At 50.5% G+C, this 19,041-nt stretch overlaps 6 protein-coding genes across 6 annotated transcripts; 4 read left to right on the top strand and 2 right to left on the bottom strand.

The window, feature by feature from the left end:
* Positions 1 to 722: 722 nt before the first annotated feature.
* PHYSODRAFT_333379 (hypothetical protein) lies at positions 723 to 1,976 on the top strand (the record flags this gene model as incomplete). Its single annotated transcript, XM_009530564.1, has 4 exons — positions 723 to 1,001; positions 1,046 to 1,456; positions 1,584 to 1,761; positions 1,852 to 1,976. 4 exons carry the CDS (start codon positions 723 to 725, stop codon positions 1,974 to 1,976), a joined length of 993 nt encoding a protein of 330 aa, XP_009528859.1.
* Positions 1,977 to 4,841: 2,865 nt separating this feature from the next.
* On the top strand, positions 4,842 to 5,021 carry PHYSODRAFT_412450 (hypothetical protein; the record flags this gene model as incomplete). The annotated part of the gene is made up of 1 exon (XM_009530563.1): positions 4,842 to 5,021. A coding segment is annotated over one exon (180 nt), but the record flags the coding sequence as incomplete, so codon positions are not given.
* Positions 5,022 to 10,617: 5,596 nt separating this feature from the next.
* Positions 10,618 to 12,433, top strand: PHYSODRAFT_315616 (hypothetical protein; the record flags this gene model as incomplete). The annotated part of the gene is given in 4 exon segments (XM_009530562.1): positions 10,618 to 10,671; positions 10,743 to 10,744; positions 10,764 to 10,938; positions 11,417 to 12,433. The coding sequence occupies 4 exon segments, from the start codon at positions 10,618 to 10,620 to the stop codon at positions 12,431 to 12,433; spliced, it is 1,248 nt and encodes a 415-aa protein (XP_009528857.1).
* Positions 12,434 to 13,193: 760 nt separating this feature from the next.
* On the top strand, positions 13,194 to 14,359 carry PHYSODRAFT_249154 (hypothetical protein; the record flags this gene model as incomplete). The annotated part of the gene is made up of 2 exons (XM_009530561.1): positions 13,194 to 13,482; positions 13,689 to 14,359. 2 exons carry the CDS (start codon positions 13,194 to 13,196, stop codon positions 14,357 to 14,359), a joined length of 960 nt encoding a protein of 319 aa, XP_009528856.1.
* A 1,016-nt stretch (positions 14,360 to 15,375) lies between these two features.
* On the bottom strand, positions 15,376 to 16,845 carry PHYSODRAFT_286249 (hypothetical protein; the record flags this gene model as incomplete). The annotated part of the gene is made up of 1 exon (XM_009530560.1): positions 15,376 to 16,845. One exon carries the CDS (start codon positions 16,843 to 16,845, stop codon positions 15,376 to 15,378), a length of 1,470 nt encoding a protein of 489 aa, XP_009528855.1.
* Positions 16,846 to 17,989: 1,144 nt separating this feature from the next.
* PHYSODRAFT_377137 (hypothetical protein) lies at positions 17,990 to 18,145 on the bottom strand (the record flags this gene model as incomplete). The annotated part of the gene is made up of 1 exon (XM_009530559.1): positions 17,990 to 18,145. A coding segment is annotated over one exon (156 nt), but the record flags the coding sequence as incomplete, so codon positions are not given.
* Between the last annotated feature and the right edge of the window lie 896 nt (positions 18,146 to 19,041).

Below are 19,041 nucleotides of genomic sequence, written 5' to 3'. Positions count from 1 at the left end.
GAGACACCTACGACAGAGAAAAAGCGGACAGCTGAAAGAAGCAAGGGTTCGTTTATTCCATGAAAGAAAAGAAAGCAAGCCGAACAGCATGTACAGATGTGCATGCATCGCTCGCGTTGTTGTACAGTAATCTGCTTGCTCAGCGAACAGGTAGAACCTTATACTTTTTGAGAAAGCATGTTTCCCGAATTGTACCACACTTATGGCGATGTATTGTTTTAGTGAACGTGTGGAGTCCCACTGGACCTGTAAATTACGATTCCACCAATCAGCTCTCGTAAAGCGGGAAGATATCCGGGCCTAACTTCAAGGATGCGCGGGAACGATACAGTAGTCGAGTCAACGTGCAAGGAGACCGATGGTCCCAGCGCGGCTACCTACATGTAACGAAGCTGTAAGAGCTACAGATCTCCGCGAGGTAGATACACGTGGAGCTCTGTCTCGCAGTGATTTCGTCTCCACTGGGTGTTGGAAAGCTGTGCGCTTTCCCACGTGCGTGACTGCAAGTTGCTCGTTGACAATGTTGGTTGCTGTTACGGGGCGAGTGCGACGAGGTCGGACGAGGAGGAGAATGCATTAGGCTTAAGAGCTCAGAAGACAAAAAGTTCCAAGCAGTATCGAAGTAACACGACTGAGTTGAGCTGAGGTTAGTAGTTGCTGAAACCTCCGAGACAGATTGAAATAGGGTTATTAGCCCAACTACGTGGGCTGCAGAAGCGCGGATGGAGAGCAAGTTGAAGGAGCCAGACGTTGCGTGGAACAAGGACGGCCGTCCGGTCAACTGGAATGGCCGTGACTGGCCTCTCTACATACGACAGATGATGCTCTATCTGACATGCGTAGAGGTCAAGGAGAACGATTTCCCTCTGGATACTATCTGCGATGGAACGCAAGAGATGCAGGAGAACTGGACTAACGAACAGAAGGCCCGCTTTAAGAGACAGAATACTCTGTTGGCCAAGCTCATATCAAGTTCCCTCTCGTGCACGCTGGCTCACCAAGTAATGAGGTTCAATTCCAAGAGATGTGGGGCTACTTGTCCAAGCGATTTGAAGGACGTGAAAATGCCACGACGAAGTTGTATACCCAGCGGACTCTCCGACAGAAACTCGAGAATGCATCGTGTCGGTACGGCGCTGACGTGGAAAACCATCTATCATACGTGCTATCGCTACGGGAGCAACTGGCCGCACTGGACGCAGATGTTGGTGATGCCTGGATGGTTGACATTTTGGTGCGCTCAATGTCACAGTTTGAGTATTACCAGGAGTTGCACACTCTCACTCTTCTTGGCAGTGATCAAATGACCACGCCGCTTGGTGCTAGGGCCATGATTATAACTCTTGAACGGAATGCCGCCCTGGAGCGAGAGCAGAAGAAGTTCAACGGAGATCCCACCACCAAGAGAGAAGGTCGCGGAGGTGGCGTGAACTCAAGCTTTGTGGGGAAGAAGCGAGTAGCACATGACCACGCAACCGACTCAGGCCAACAAATGTAAAAGAGGAAGAGACTGACGAGTGATATAGCCTCGCAGCGACAGAAGGACAGAGCGGAGGGTGCCTGTTTTCTTTGTCATGAAACAGGGCATCGTAAATTTGAATGTCCGGACGCCGAGAGTGGAGAGCCGACCCAAATGCGCATCAGAAACCCAAATCCTGCTCACGCTAAATTTACTGCGGAGGCTCATGCCGCCAGACCGAAACCAGATCCGCGACGGACTACGGTTCGAGCTCGGAACCAGGGTGACGAAAGACCCCTGTGGTATAGCAGTACACACAAAATCGTCAGTTGTGGTAACTTGGCTACAAACACAACAATAGCCGAGCTGGTCGGCTTTGTTGTGTGGTGTAGGGAACATCAAGTTTTGTGTCTCACTCCAAGGCCGCAGTGGAACAACGTACCAGGAGCCAAGTTCTACTCGGCGGGATGACCGTCCGCCGAGCTCAGCGGGCAAGAATGCGCTGATGGACCGCTGAACTCGGCTGATGGTGTCAGAAACTCAAGGCACACCGGCCCCGACCTGGTGACACGTGGCAGACCCAGTGATGAAGACCCAGCCGAGTTCAGGAACGCACTGGACACGCTCAGCCGAGATCATGGGGGGTTCAAGCCGCCGAGCTCAGGCTAAATGGTACCATGTACCGTCCGATACGGTAACCAGGCTCAATTGAGTCCGGGAGTTGCGCAGTCGAGTTCACGGGTCGCTCTGCCGAGTTCACGAGTCGCCCCGCCGAGTTCGCGGGTCGCTCCGCCGAGTTCACTGGGTTATCCAGCACCTTATCCGGCTCAGCCGAGTTCGCCAGGTTATCCAGACACGCCGTATCCGGCTCAGCCGAGTTCAAGGGGTTATCCGGACAGGTTATCCGGCTTAGCGGAGCTCAAGCGTCGCCGAGCTAGGTGAAGAGTCGGCCGAGATCCAAAACCGCCCACTTCATTTGGTATTTGTATAGAAGCTTAGGAATAGTGGAGGCGCCCCTTCAGGGCGCCCGACAGAGATAACAAACAACAGAGCAGAATTTTCTAGGTCCACAACACGTGCACGCGCTTCCAGTAAGCCCCTGCACGGGCCGGATTATGTCTGCTGTCAGCACCCGAGAGGCATAGCTTGTATGGTGTTGACTGGTAGCGCCAAGAGATTAAGGTCGGCCCGGGTTGGGCGCGTGTCTCGCCAAGCGCGAAGGAAAAGTCTGGCCACCGCTGCGAGCCGGTGTTCCCGTACGTCCCGGGCACTGATTGCTGAGTCGAGAAGCCTTTGCTCTCGGCGACCCGTAAAAACCCGCGAGGGCCGTCGTCCGTCCTTTGGCGGAGGGCACGGGATTTCTAATTCCGGAGTCAGGTAACTCAGCTGGCTTCCGTGATTGACTGGCTTGGGGTACTGGGTCTCGGCGAGGACAAGACATCACTGTCTCGGAAGGGCCGAACCGCTGGGGGACATCTCAGCGCAGGCCAACAAGGGCCGACTAGCTCAGCTGTTGTTGTGTTTGTAGCTAGGGTGCCACATCTGACGATTTTGTGGGTGCTACTACACCACAGAGAGATCGGCATGCTGAGCGCAACACTGCAGCATGGGCGAGTAGTTGGCTGAATGCTCGTTGCTGAAGTAGACGGGGCATGAAGGGAGAGGTCAACAGTCGAGTGGGCTCTGTCGACACGGTATACTAAACGCACATCACGGGTGACGAAATACCATGCAATGGTACTTATCTGCGTTAGATGCTTGAATACTGAGTTCGGCGCTTCGTCGGTGGCGGGCATTGGCTTCGAGCAGCCCCCTCCCACCAAATAAAGGCGAGAGGCTAATGGCCGTTGACGATGGAGTGTCGAATCGAAGCGCGGGTGATTGGTCGAGCCGCAGCGCTGGTGTCTTGGCCTTCGGAATGCCGCTTGTGTCCGAGCAGGTGAAAGCGCAACTGGCCGGCCGAGGCGATCAAGAACGACTACCTATCTATAACTACTCTGTGCGATGTGGCGGAGCAAAAACCGCTGGGCTCTCAGAACCGAAGGTTCCTCGGACCCCCGGGTGAAAACCGCTTATCGGACAGTCTACTCTAATCATAGCCATGGAGCTCTCCAGCACGAGCGGGTCGCTAAACTGGATGCAGCTGAGCGCGAACCATGACTGGGCTCCAGTTGTGGCAACGTGGCTTTCTCCTCTTGTGCAGGAAAACTTAATTTCCACCTCGCTTCGCTTGATGGAAATACCGAATCCCTTCTGGCGAAAATACGACTCGAATTGGAATGCGAAGCTATTCAGCTTGATCCCATCGATCTCTCCGACGAAAATGGGAGACTTCACGTCCATTTTGCGTAAATGCTGCGCCTGAGCACCCCCACATCCTCTGCCCGTCACTCCAGCCGCTATATTTCCTGCACCAGCACTCTGCGCCAGTGGCGGGGTCGTACTCGCCATGCTCTGGGCACTCTGAGCTTCACAAGGTGTCTGGCTTGCTGCTTGAGCTAAGCGCTGTGCGTCGAGAGCGACTTGCCTCACTTGCGTCAGCCCTTGCGTTAGGTTAGTCATCCCTTGCACCAGATTGGCCACCGTGTCATTCAAAGCAGCGATATCGGTACGAAGTACGGTGCTCATGTTGTTGATTGTCGCATTGATGTTAGTGCTGAGTCATCATGCGTCTGGTCCAGTCTGGTTTCCAGCCTGTCGATCCGTTGGTATTCGGCGCTGCGGCGATCACCATCCAGCTGCTGCCGCACCGGCGCGGTGTCGCTCCTCAGCATCCTCCGCGCTGTGTTTCTGACTTGCATCGGCACCAAATTCTACTATGTCGCAATATTCCTGCTCATGTGCGAGGCGGAAGATGAGAGTTGGTAGCACTTAGGCAAAGGAAGCTGTTTGTTGAGGCTCTTGATACACGAAATCTGTATTTGTAGAGTTACGGTACTTGTAGAGCTGTCGAGGTGCCCGAGATCCCCTCCCGAGGTCACCCGTGTGGTTTGCCCACGTCTGCTTGGCCGGAGCAGAAGTCGACTTGATTCCTTCTTTTCAGATTGCGGAATGCCCAGCGGCCATTCCTCCTAAGTATATGCGGCCGATGTTGGCATCCGCCTGGAGGTGGTCGCCGCGAATTGCTCCAAATGGGAAAACCCGATATATCCTCTTCTTTGATGGTGAATCCCGCGGCAACCCGGGTCCTGGTGGCTGTGGGGCTGTGATCGTCCGCGTTGGCGACAAGATTGCTGGTCACGAAGTTTGCTGGGTCGACAGCATGTCTTACGCCGCAAAGACCACCACAAACAACCTGGCCGAGAACATGGGACTCCTCACGGGACTTCGTGCTTGTCTACGGCATAACTGGACACCACTGCATGTTGCAGGAGACAGCAACATAATCATCCGACAGCAGCGAACCAGGACACCGCCGCGAGCAAAGCATCTCCACGGGCTGTTTTGTCGAAGAATAGCGGACAAACTGAGCGTGTTAACGTGGCAGCACCACGCGCGAGAGTACAACAAAATGGCGGATACACTCACCAATATGGCGATGGACTCCCGCCACAGCATCCAAGACCGGCCCCAACGAGTACTTGGCTCAAGCTCGAGATGGGACGACGTCTATGCCCATGCCCACCGTGATGTGGGGCATTGGCTGGAGAGAAATCACGATAAGAACTCCTCGGAGCTCGCGGCCTTCACGCTATAACCTAGCTAAAGTGCCTCGGAGACAGCAGTCACTACGATTGGTTGCAGGGCGAGTGGATGGAGACGATCGCCGAGAAGGTCATAGGATGTCGTTAGCGAACAATGTTAAGTGACAACAATGTACCTCACTGAAAACTGAAACATTCCTCCTAAGTATCTTCTGCTAGCCTATCTTAAACATGCACCCACTACTCTCAACGGCTACACTGGTACTTTAGTAATTTCCGGCAGTGTTCCTCTGAACAGTGACAGGCTCATCAATGTGCTCACGAGCTCCTGCAGAAGCCCGTGACACTGTCGACTGTAGTGAATCCCCGAAAAGCCGTTCACGAAGCCGTCGATAGCGGACATCACGAAGTGGTGAAGTGGATCATGAGTCATCCTGATCGTGATGTAAGCGGCGATGATGAGAGGCCACTCTCCAGATAAATCTGTATCGGGCAACTACCGGTGGATACTTCGACGTTTTAGAGTGGTTGTTGCTCCACCATCCAAATCGTTGTCGACTTAATGGTGCTGACATTGAAGCTGCGCAAAATGGACGCCTGGAAATTGTCCATTATTCTACGAGAGCAACGTGGAGTGTTGTCCCGACCGAGCTTTTGCTTCGGCAGTTGCATGGGGGCATCTCGACATCGTAAAACTGTTGTATCCTAAGAATCAATCAGAGTGTCGTTGTCCGTAGATCACGTGAATTCCTATTGGCTAAAACTCCACCCCACTAATTCCGATTTGCTGCCGAGCGCGGCACCCGCGTGCGTTCTAGCCCACAGGGCCCGCCCTACAAGTATGTACTAATAACACGGCGAGTAGTGCAGCGAGCCGACGAGGCGAGCGGAACGGGGGCGATTACGTCACCTCCGCCGTGACGCTTGGCCTAATATAATACTTATCGGAACACCTGCTATTAATTAAAATGGGTTCACCGCGTAGTAGCAGCGATAGCAGAGTCCGCTTAAACATATAATAGCACTGCGAGTAGTGCATAGTGGCAGCGATAGCTGGGCTTGCCCTACTACATAGTATAATTTTAATTTACCGAACTTGGTTAAACATAAGCACATTGTAAGCCATAGCAGCGCATAGTTAGCTATAGCAGCGGGTAGTCAGCGATATGAACGTATAGTTAGCGATAGCAGCACGTAGAAAACGATTGCAACGGATACTTTGCGATAACAGTGCATAGTAAATGATAGTAAATGATAGCAGCGTATAGTAAGCGATAGAAGCGCATAGAAGGCGATAGCACCGACGTAATAAGCGATAGCAGTGCGAGTACATGTAGCGAGAGGTACAGTAGCTGAAGACGATTGATTAATAGTTTCAGGTTAGTTTTTGTGTAATACTTTAGGGACGGATATATTATAGCTGCAGCGGTGCTGAGTAGCGGTAAGATAATGGGTTATGGGGATAGTAGATGCTTAGACATGCATTGGAGTGGAGGTTTTATTGTAGTTCATAGCCGTGTGCAGTAAGCGATACATGTAGCGGAAGGAGATTTATTACTAACATGCGCAGTATACTTTTACTGTAATACTTTAGCGGTGGATATATTATAGCTACAGTGGCACTCTGCGTTCATCGTGGGGGAATATTCGCTTAAGCGCGTTTCGTATTTACTAAAGTACAGTGTGCAGCGGTAGGATAATGCGTTAGTGGGGTTCTGCTATGCAGCGAACATTAGCATTTTAGCATTTACAGTAACTAAGATATTAAAAGTAACAACCTTGCACCGCGTAACTATAAAATTCACGTTTACACTATACTAATTCCGTTTCCTACATGTATATCCGCCCAATAACATGGTTATTGAAGGAATCTCAGCGTAAACTATGATAAAAAACCTTCCGCTCAGTGAATGTCAGAATACATGTATCTACGAGAATAAACTGATAGCCACGTCTAAATATATGACTTTTGAAGCAGACCACGTAATAGTTAGCCCGCAGCTACATTTGACGGATCATACACAGTGCTGAAACGATGAAGCATGATATTTTAAATAAGAACACGAACAGTTATTATATGTTAAGTCGGGGAAAAGCGAAGTCAACACTTTGATTGTCGCTGGGGCTTATAGCCCAATGCAAAATGTAAATGTATACAAACTGAATAACAGAGAACTATGGTACGATGATAAACTGAACAACAAATATGTACATATACGTGAGCACACTAAAGATAGCAACACCAAATCGATCTACCCTGCCATGATATATTGCTCATGTTTATTTCTACTACATTCACAGTAAACACGGATTGTTAGATATGAACCGTGCGAATACTTTGTAGTTCGGGTTAAATAGTTGCGACGAGTTGGACACGGCTTTCCCGTACAAGATAGGGCCGTACAATAGAGAATATTTTACCCTGCAACATCCATCTACTCATAGTAACGCTGGCATGGGAATAGTTATTTTGGCTGATACCATCCACGACTACACTAAGCATAAAAACATTTTTACACGCACACAATCGGAAATAAATATCATTTGAACTGATAAAAGGCCACCGGAGCGAAGGGGAGGTGGGCGGCCCTATCTACTGCAACTAACCACATAACTACCGCCGCGTAGCGGCGGCGCTCGGCTAGTGATCATCAGCTGGAAGGATCTCCTCCTGGGCAGGTCATTGACTTGGCCGCACGAAACGGCTACATTGATATCGTCAAATGGCTCCACGAAAATTCATCGGAAGACTGCACGACGGTTGCGATGGACGGTGCTGCAATTAACAACCATCTCGAGGTGGTTCAGTGGTTGCACAAACACCGCCCTACTGCTGGCTGCACGAACGTCGCCATGGACTCCGCAGCCGGAAATGGAAACCTCGAGCTAGTCAAGTGGCTTCACATAAGCAGAAAGGAGGGCTGTTCGCCCAACGCGATGGACCTCGCTGCAGCAAATGGACACCTCGAAGTGGTTAAGTGGCTGCACGCCAACCGACACGAAGGCTGCACTACTGACGCAATGGACATGGCTGCAGCTCATTGACACCTTGATGTGGTGATTTGGCTTCATGATAATCGGTCCGAGGGCTGCACTACCGAAGTGATGGATCGTGCAGCTGAGTACGGACACTTGCAAGTACTGGAATGGCTTCACGCCCACCGTAGCCAAGGATGCACGGTCAGCGCCATGAATGCGGCTGCAAGGAATAACCGCCTTGAAGTTGTGCAATGGTTGGACGCATTCAGAACTGAAGGGTGTACTACAGCAGCGGTGGACAAAGCGGCGGAACAAGGTCACTTTGAAATGGTTCAGTGGCTGGATCGTCATCGCCATGAGGGATGCATCTCCGCTGCCATGGAATTAGCGGTAGTCGGGCATTGTGTCGTGGATTTCTCAGCGACATTCCGAGTATGACGTCGTCGATGCGCCGAGAAGATGTCCCGACGAGATCCGACGCTGGGAGTTTGTGGAGTGGATGTACTTACACGCCCCTGCCCACTTTGAGTCTACCATTGCAGAAGGACTTTTTGCGTAGCGGTAAGTTATTCTAAATAGGAGGAAACTCAGTGGCTAGCCGGCATTACATGGTCTCGCTGCCACGGACAACACGGAGTGATCCAAATCCAAGACACCACATCAAAGGCATTCAATGAACGAAAGTTTTTATGTTGTTTATTTTAGCGTATTCTTTTAAGAATTTATGTCTTTATGTAAAAAAACAAGTATGAGACGGCGGCAAACAAAACATTACTTACGAACCTAAGTACGAATCGCGATTTAGTGGCTTTATCGTGAAGAGCGCTGTCTTGTGCACATTTTGAACCCTTGTTTGCATCGAAATGTTTAAAATTCGAGGAGTTGTCGGCACTTGAAAAAAACTATCCCCACTTGGGAAGGGTCAAAATCCTACCACGTTTTGAACGATAGTGACTTCAATTCTTTCTCAAAATTTGCTTAGCGTACATTATCCGAAAGCTCTTGTTAAAAGCAATCGCATTAAAGTCTTATCCGCTTTCTATGAGTAATTTTCACTTTCAACTTTTCGATGTCCGGATATGTACGAATTCTGATTGGTCAACTTTAAAGTCGATTACATGTATCTCGATAACTCTCAATGGCGCGTTAGTAACATTTTGTTCGCCGTTGTCTCGTATTAATATATATTTATCCCACGTGCGTTAACGTGGGCTTAGTGTTGTAGGGTTGTATTCGTGATGTTCACGTCAGTGGTATGTCACCGTCATCTTTCGATTTACGTCTGCAATTCACTGACGCAATCACAGTTTGTGTGAGATCGCCAAAGTCTTTCGCTAGATGCTCACAATCCGTTTCGCTATCCATCACGCAAAGCGCCGACACACGCCACGGTGGACGAGCACCTAATAGTCAAGAGCTCCTTCAACGAGTCATTCGTGACCGTCGACAGCCTACAAAGTGACGAAGACCAGCACATCAAGTCGGACCCACTCCTCAAGGAGGAACTTCATTTTGTGGCGAATCTGGTCAACTGTGACACCAGCGCGACTATGGAGGCTTCGCAATGACGCAGTCTTCAAGGAGAAAATGACCAACGAAAGAGAGACCAGGGCGGCTGTCAAGACTGCAGGAGCCTACCAAGTACGAGCGATTGCTAACGCGGGGAAACAGCAACCGGCAGAGCGAATTCAAGGCTTCTGTCTTGAAATTTGCAACAGCCTCATGATGGCGCTGAACGAAGATGAAGACGCTCCAAACCTAGATGTCTGGAACATCCACTTCAGCACGCACATAACTAAGGACAAATTGACCACGGGAGGGTGGGTCCTCTACCACCAGACGGCCTCTCAACAGTGGATTCCCAGAAAAGCAGGAAGTCTCTACTTGGGGCTAACAAACACACCGACGGACGCCGCAGCACGAACGCTGAACCAAGGGTTGACAGAGCTCAATGCGATGACTAACCTGGGCTCGACGTATCTCCGCATTGATAGTCTTGACAAGAAACTACAAGTGCAGCTCCAACAACTCAAGGCTGACATCCAAGCAACGGGCCCAGTAGCCGCGCTCGCCAAGGACTTGAACGCGATTTTCTCGGTGCAGTGGGGTTCACCTGCTGGAACTGCGCTCCGAGCGGCTAAGTTGATGGCAAAAACAAGCACTACAACCATCTACGATGCCCACAGCACAGGAGGAGCTTTGATCCCCAACTCAAGGACAAGGAAAACGATTGCAGACTCCACACCTCAGCTGCAAAAGCAACAACAACACTCAAAGACGTTCGAGATACAGGCACATCTCACTAGATATCAAGGGCTCTATAGGTCAGTTAATTAAGCTCAAATAGAAGGCCACTTAAACCCAAGGAGGAACTTCGTGAGCCCCTCAAGTTAATCCTCCCAGTGGTATGTAGTCGCAGAGGATTTCACTGTAGAACAAACCCCATCTAACCAGCCATGCCGTGGCCCGAATTCAGACAGGAACGACAGGTCTCGAGTATCTTCCGGGCTTCGTCTCCATCATATTGCCGGCAACATGGCCGGGCCCAACTCGCAGCACTACGTGGACGCCGCCACAATCTCCGTCATGGTAAGTGGCTATCGCGTCTCTGAGTTGACAAAATGCATGAGACTGATGCCATGTATTCCATGGACGTGTAGCTGTTGAACGTCTCTGCGCAGTCGCTTGGGTTGGGCACTCCACGCGCTGAGCTCCCAAGCTTACGGAGCCAAGAGGCTCGACAAGATCGGGGTCTACTTCCAGACCGGCGTAATCGTCCTCGCCGTGGCCCTCGTCCCCATGCTCGTGATCAACGCGTTCGCCGAGCCGATCCTCGGGTGGCTGGGCCAATTAAGAGTGGCGAATGAGGCTTGTAGTCGATGTGAGCAGAAGGAAGGAAATCCGAAAGTGAGTTTATTTCAGTTAGTTGTCTTTGTCCTGCTTGTTCCTTCCTACTCCTGTAGCTCTCCTAGCATCTCCCTCGTTTGACTTCATTTAACTATATGCATGTGCAGCGGTCACACTTGAGTGGGACGGGCACGGGCCGTCAGCCAATCACAGTGTCCCGGGACGGGCACACTCGATTGGGACGGGCACGGTCCATACTCAAACACAGTTGGGACGGTCACACCTGATTGGGACGGGCACGGTCTGTCTCGTCAATGCATGTGATTATCCATGCTAATCACAGCTGTTGATCCGACTTCAACGGTCTCGCCCAATCATATCCACGCGACCCCAGATGGTCCGCCAATCAGGTCGCAGCATTCGCTTCACTTCAACTGCAGCCCCCGCAGGACCCAGTCGAGTAGACAGCGAGGTGCAACCACAACAGGGCCAGGACGTTGATATCACGCACTTGTCGCGGGATTTCTCCCGGTTGATGCTCCCCGGGCTGCCGTTCCTCTTCCTCTACGAACTGGTCCGGAAGGCGATGCAAGCCCAAAACATTGTCAAGCCCCTCGTCGCCATTGCAGTGGTCGGTAACGTCGTCAATCCCGCAGCTGGATACGCGCGGGCGTACCATACGTCTCTGGGCTTCAACATTATCGCGGTCGGACGACCGCTCGGTAACATCACGCTCGCACTGCTCCTCGTACGGTACTTCATGTGGCGACCGGCTCAACTGCGCCAATGGTGGGGCCACGAGTGGAATCTCAAGGCGGCCAAGAGCTACGTCCGGCTCTTCTTACGTATCGGGGTGCCAGGCATGGTCATGCTGGCGGTGGAATCTTGGGCCTTTGAGATCCTGGCAATCCTAGCCGGCGTGCTACCAAACAGCGTAGTGGCCCTCGCAACGCACTCGGTGTTGATGAACGTCAACTGGATCCTCTACACGGCGTTCTACGGCGTCGGGGTGGCTGCGACCATCCGAGTTGGCAACAGTCTGGGCGCGGACCAGCCCAAAAAGGCCAAGATGGCATGCTCCTTGTCGCTGGGGATTACACTCGGGATCTCTGTCGTCTTCGCCGTGCTGCTCTTCAGCCTCAGCACCTACATCCCTCTCCTGTTCCTGGATGGGGGAGGAGAGAGCGCCGACCTCGCGTCCAAGATCATGGCCATGTGGGCGCCTCTCGAGATCGCCGACGGCCTCAACGCTGTCATGCAGGGGGTTTTCCGTGGGGCTGGCAAGCAGAAACCTGCGGCCATCGCCAATGTACTGGGATACTACGGAGGAGGGATCCCGCTGGGTGCAATCCTGGCTTTCGTGGGTGACCTAGGCGTCGATGGATTGTGGTGGGGAATCGGCTTTGGCATCACTTCAACGTGGCTGTCTCTCACGTTCCTCATGCTGCGCTACTGGAAATGGGACCAACTCGCGGCTGAGGCTCGTCAACGCACTGCGCATTGATGGAATTAACGGGGAAAACGACCTAAAGACTACTGCTACAACCTTGCAGTTATTTGCTGGGAATTCAGTCGCATGAATTTTTTTATTTTAAAAAGGTAACGTGGGGGGATCTGCCGCAATCTGCTAGAGTGTTAAAGATTATTTACAGTGCTCTACTGGTACTGTACCGTCATTTTTTTTAAATGTCGGAAGGCTACTTCATTTAAGCGGGATACGTGCAATAGCTCTGATCATACTTGTATGCCGTTTAAATATATACACGCATAGAAACCACAAAATCTGTTATCTTTATTGGCCACGCCAAATTGCAGCATTAGGACTTGTCGATTCCAAGTTCAAGCACCACTTGTGTTCCATGCTACTGAAGTATGTGGCGGCTTCGTAATGCCATCTACTTCCATGGACGGAAATCCAGCAACCAAGTGTGCCAAGTCTGGTCGCTTCATTTGGAAGGCCGTACCAGAAGCGGTGCCAGCTTTTTAAAAAGCGATTAAAATCGGTGTAGCACTTTGTAAGCGTCCGGATCAGCGTCGTATGGGCATGAGGATATCATGTACTGGTTGCTCAGAACTACTAAGTGCATCCCTTGCTTTGCCAAGTTCCAACATTTTAAAAAATATTAATTGGGTGTAGCAAATAAATAGAGAATCTCACTATATTTAACGGCTCAGTCGGAGACAACGTCCTGGCAAAGATACTGAAGGCAGCGAAGGAGGTGAAACAGACGAAGGTAGTCGCTTCAAGGCTCGAGGCAGAGCAGATGCAGCGCTGGTTCGCGGCTGGCAACAGTGCCGACGATGTGTTCAAGCTGCTCAAGCTGGACAAAGCAGGAGACGACCTGTTCGCGAGTCCGCTGCTCAACAATTTGAACACGTACCTGCAGATCTTCAACAGGAACAATCCTGCGGAAAAGACGACATTGTACAAGACGCTAGCAGCTCACTACGGCGACGACGGTCTGGCTCGGATTATTCTAGCGACCAAGAAGACGGGAGGCACATCGGAAATCCTTAATAGAGTCGAGGCGACGCAGCTCCAGATATGGCTCGGTAAAAGCCCAGACGATGTATTCAAGCTGCTCAAGCTGGACAACTCATTGGACGACGTATTGACCAGCCCGCCCTTGAACACTTGGGCCAATTACTTGAGCATTTTCAACTATGACAACCCTTCAAGGAAAGCGACGCTGATCGAGACGCTAACGACCCAATTTGGCGACGAAGCTGTAGCCAAGATGCTTATTAGTGCGAAGTAGGTGGAGGTAACTTGGGGCATCGCCACGAATCTGGAGGCTGCACGCACCCGGCACTGGCTGAGCATGGAGACGTCTCCAGAGACCGTCTTCACGCGGCTGAACCTTGGCAAGGCCCGCTCTTTACGATATTCACCAAGTTCACGGATGCGTACCACGCCAAGAACCCGAGAAAGCCGATGACGACAGGCTGGATCGTACGCGCGCACTACGATGACGTCGATGTCGTCAAGATGATCCTGGCGGCGGAAAAGAGCCCGAGCTCTGTGAACGCTGCTCTACGTATGGAGGGCGCACTGTTGAAGGACTGGATGGCTGCCTCTAGAGCCCCCGACCACGTTTTCGAAGCGCTAAAACTCAATCGCGTAGGGCTGAAAAAGCTGTTGAAGGACCCTTTGTTCCTCTGCTGGATGAAGTTCATGGACAACTTCAACAAGGCCTTCCCTGGTAAGATTGTTGAACGGACGATGTTGGCCACAACCCACAAGGATCAAGACCTATGGAGAGCGGTTCAAGCCGCCAAGAAGAGCCCCAAGACCAGGGAATTCGGGACCAAGTTGGAGACGGAGGTGCTCAAGCAGTTCATCTTCGCTGAGAAGCAGCCGATGCACGTGGCCAAGCTGATGAATGTGAAAGAGAAGACCGATGCCAACTGGAAGCTTTGGAAGTTGTGACTACAGTGACACCTCCCTAAATGAACCCCTCTAACTGACTATGTGTTCCCTATCTGGTTAGGATTCAAACAGGATTATATGGATTTCACTATAGATGTTCTATAACTGATCAAAAACCTCTTTATTCTCTAAATGGTCGCCATGGTTGGCGTCTCAACCCTCTAAATGGACGCCGTAGTAATAGATCCAAACTCATATATTTTTCTCAATCACTTGCCTGCCTCCTCCCACGTATGCCATTGCTACTACTACTCCCGCCACAACAAATCGAGCGAAGAGAGAAATTTTATTTGGGATGCTAAGTTGGAACAAAGAGTTTGCAGTAACTGCAAGCTTGTAAATACTGATAAATAAGCTAGCCCCAGTATTTTACAATCAGCGCAGCGTACATATATATTTTACGAAAAACAAAAATATTATGATGTCGAGACAACTAGGGGCTATGCAGTAGATTTCAAGCAAAATATAAAACTGCAGGCATGGTGGCAGGATATCGGGACAACAAATATTCCTATAACCTCACTGTATTGAAACTCACGTACAACCTGAGCCTCAGGTCCTGAGGGGATGCGATTCTGCTAATACCAATGAGAAGAAGGAGTAGGAACAGACAATACCGCGCCTACCGTTATTGGTTAAGTTCTGTCTGTGTGAAGACGAAACAAAACAAGAGTACGAAAATGCTGGAGGGGTACCAGGTAAAGAAAGCCCTTGTATTGTGCACCTAACATATGAAATGTAGCCATTAGAAGTATAGCCATTTCTTTATCTGATCAATTCTTTAACTGAAACAGCGTGTCATTTATAGAGGTGTGACTGTACCACAAGTTTCACCTGCGAGTTGATCTACGTCTTGGGCTCCGTCTACTATCGACTGCGTATACCGACTGGCACGCCACGCTGGCAGGTTGAAAGCGTTGCAATTTTCTCGTCGAATCTACAGTAGAAGAATCCTCACGTACCCCCCTTGACGAGCAAATAGTTTTCAAGGTGCTTCACCACAAATCTCTATTTCATCAGCTATTTAGTGCAGTGTGTTGCTTGTAGAACTTGACGTACGAGTCATAGAGACCCCTGGCCACGTCATATTCAGCAGAACCCTCAACCCGAAGCCACGCGTAGACCTTGCGGGGGTCCGTCTCACCCGCCATCCAACGAATGAGCAGATCATCCAGCAGGTCCGACGCATAAGCCTTCGTACTGGGCACCTTCTCCGCGTCCAGCAACATCTTGGACAGGTTTGCGTCGTTGAAGTGTTTCCTCAAGATCGACAGCTCGTTCACTCGCTGGCTGGGGTTCTTCTCCCTGAAGAACGCAATGTACTTCTGCCACATAGTTAGAAGCGGGCTATCGAACAGGTTATCCCCAGCCTTGTTCAGCTTCAGCAGAGTAAACACAGTTCCTGGGGCGTCTCCTTTCTTGTTCCAAGCCAAGAACATCTCGGTATCCAGTCGTTTGGCGATACTTTGAATGCTTGGGCTCTTGCTTCCGTCCACCACCATCTTCGCCAAGGTGTCAGATGAAAAGTGCTCCAACATCGAGGTGACCGCAAGGTCTTCGCGTCTCGGGTACCTCTCGTTGAAGTCGTCCGTGTACTTGAGCCAAGAGACGAAGAGCGGGTTTTCGAGTAGAGTGTCCTTCTGCTTGGCGCTGTTAAATTTCAGCAGAGTAAAGATGCTTTCGGGCGATTTCCCCGTGTTCAGCCAGCGCAGCGTCTGCTCCGCTTGCACCCGCGTTGCGATGGCCTCCGTACTCGGAACGCTCCGTGCCTTGATGAGCATTTCCACCAGCGTTTCCTCGTCAAACCGATTTCTCAACTCCGAGTACATCGTCGTCTTCATGCGAGGATATTTCTTGTTGAACGTGTCCACGTACTTCATCCAGGCATTCACCTGGGGCATCTCGAAGAGCTTGTAGCCGGCCTTGTTGAGTCTCAGCAGCCTGAAGACATCCTTGGGAGCTTCTCCTTGCGTCATCCAGCGGTACATCTGCTCGGTTTGAAGGCGTTTCGCGAAAGTTCCCGTGTCCGGAACTAGCTTGGCCGACTCGATGATCTTGGCCAGGCCATCGTCTCCATAGTGAGCCGTCAACGTCGAAATCAAGCTCGTCTGCTTCTTGGGGTTCTGCTTGTTGGCGAGCTTCATGTAGTCGATCCACTGCTGCAGCTTCGGGTTGCTAAGAAGACCGCCCGCCGCCTTGTTTAGAGCCAGCCGCTTGAACACGTCGTCCGCGCTCTCTCCTTTCGCGAGCAAGGCCTTGAGTTCGTCATCGATAGTGGTAGTCGACTTCAACGTGCTGGAAAGCGTCTCCAAGCCCGAGACGGGGAGAGCTCTCTCTTCCTCGTCTGTCGTCGCCCTGTGCGCCCTCAAACCCCCCTGGACGGCCGTATCGGTCCGGAGTTTGCCATTAGAAGTAACTTCAGCGGTTGCACTTTGTACTAGCAGTAGCAAGGCAGAAGCTACAGCTACGAGTTGATGAAGACGCATGAATCTCTCGGTGTCGTTAGCTCCAGGTGGTGGTTGGAATGCAAACTGCGAACTGACGCCGAAGAGAAGACATGTGATTGTTCGGAGAGCAAATCGGAAGACCTCTCCTAAACCCGATGCTTTGCATGCTGATCGCACGGTGGATGGGGAGAGGGTCTCTCTGGTACACATGAACAGTACATTTACTGCGGATGTATTGTAGTGTACGTGTACCGTGCCAAAAGTGTACTGTACCACCAATTGGTTGCCCGCCGAGCAACCAATGCCCGGCAAGTTTCGAGACGCTGCCCATTCACTACGATCATTTTTGAAGTCATTCGCAACTTCCAGTTCACCCATCTGAAATGCCGTTTTTCGGTAGGTACCACCGTCCAACGATTTGATCATTGCAATTTCTATATTACCATAGGTTTGATACATGTACCAGTAGAGAGTTGCTCGACTATCAATAATGAGGCTGGTGTTGCTACCACCGAATTTAGGCTCGTCTGCCGAGGACGGGTGTCATGGCACTCGAATCCTGAAACTGAAGCGTGTCAAAAAGCCTAAAACCTCTCATTTCTCCAAAACTAGGCCGTATGAGGGCTCATCGGAATGCTCTTGGAAGGCCGAGCGCGTCCATGGAACTGAATGCACGCGCATTGGGCGTGATCTACAGGATCGAAGCGATCATTTGGGGGGATTTTACGGATCGGATTTCACTCCCTCCCTAAACCCCTACCCCTGTCTAGGCATTGATGCTACGAGGCCAGATTTGGTAAAATTACTGAAAGTTTGACAAAAATCACACCGATTTGGCCCTCAAGATTCGGTGGTAGCAGCGTATTCCCAATAATGATCTGAATGATAGCGTCCTCTGTTACAGTACTAAGCCTACGCTCAACTACATGTAGTCGCTGCTATTGAACAATACCATCGCTAGCAAAGTTACTTATTTTATTGCTAATAAATGAGACGACGATTGCTGAATCCGCGGGTATTTCTATAGTACAATTTGCGTAGCAAAAGATTCGGGTGACTAGACATTACAGTAATCTGCCCGAGTAAGGAACGCCTGATATATATAAAGACGCAGAATATATAAAATGATGTTAAGTTGAGTATACTTTTCCAATGTACTGATTTAGTTATTTTAAAATGAACCTTTACCTACGAGTCCGGAATGATTCCAACAGTGGCGTATGGTCGAAGCACTTTCCTTTGACCAGGCATCCTCGCACCACAACAGCGCTGTCAACTGGTCGACCTCGTAGGGATTATCGAGCCCTCTACCAAGCCGGTCTAGAGCCTGCATCATTTTAAGTGAGGCGGAGACGCTTGGACGGTGTGGACTTCATGGGTGGAGTGGGGCTTGTGGGGCGAGGTGCAAAAGCAAAAGTGCGAGTCTACCACTACGGTACATGTAGTTTGAAGTCTAGTAAGATCGCTAAATGCGCGCCATCTTTCAAACGAGGGTGGAGAGCTGATGATTGGCACTAGATTTTTCACCTTAGTACCTCAGTACCTTGCAGTACCTTGCACATCCCCCTATCGCCACATCGACTGGAAAATAATATTAAATATGTGAGGCTATTAGTTAGTTGTACACCCGTTCCTTATTCGGGCAGAATTCTGTATATGTTGCCCAAGATTTGAACAACATCACCAAAATCTAGTTGCAATCACATGAGGAAAATTCGACATCTCATACTAACATGTAAATTAGCGACTTTCTTAAAATGTAGTACAGTATGCATTCTACGCGTAAACGGGAGGTGATAGAGGAATATTAGAGAACTTTAGAAGCTGGACTAAGTCGTGGTTTTGGAACAAAAATTGACAAAAAACGTATGAAATACAGATGATCCAAAAATAGGTCCTAACTCTTTGAACAACTCGACTCTTCTGGACTTGAGACATCTGCCGGGTAATCTATCCGTAATCTATCTGGATTTTACCCAGATCTTTTAGATTTTCCTTGTTCCAAGTCCAAGAGATGTTCCAGCTTCTAAAGTTCTCTAATATCGGGGGCAGGGCACCCAATAATGCATTCCAAGCGGCGGTAAGCACAACAAACAAAAAAACGTGGACAAGACAGGAGTGTCGAAGGTCACCAACCAACACGCAACAAGCAACGATGATTGAAGCTGAAAGGGAAACCCGCTGACGAGGTGTTTCTACTGCTCAAGCTGGACCAGGCGACGACTTCCATAATAG

Source organism: Phytophthora sojae (genome assembly GCF_000149755.1).
Source record: "Phytophthora sojae unplaced genomic scaffold PHYSOscaffold_5, whole genome shotgun sequence".
NCBI classification, from domain to species: domain Eukaryota; phylum Oomycota; class Peronosporomycetes; order Peronosporales; family Peronosporaceae; genus Phytophthora; species Phytophthora sojae.
This window is presented reverse-complemented; position numbering and strand designations above follow the sequence as displayed.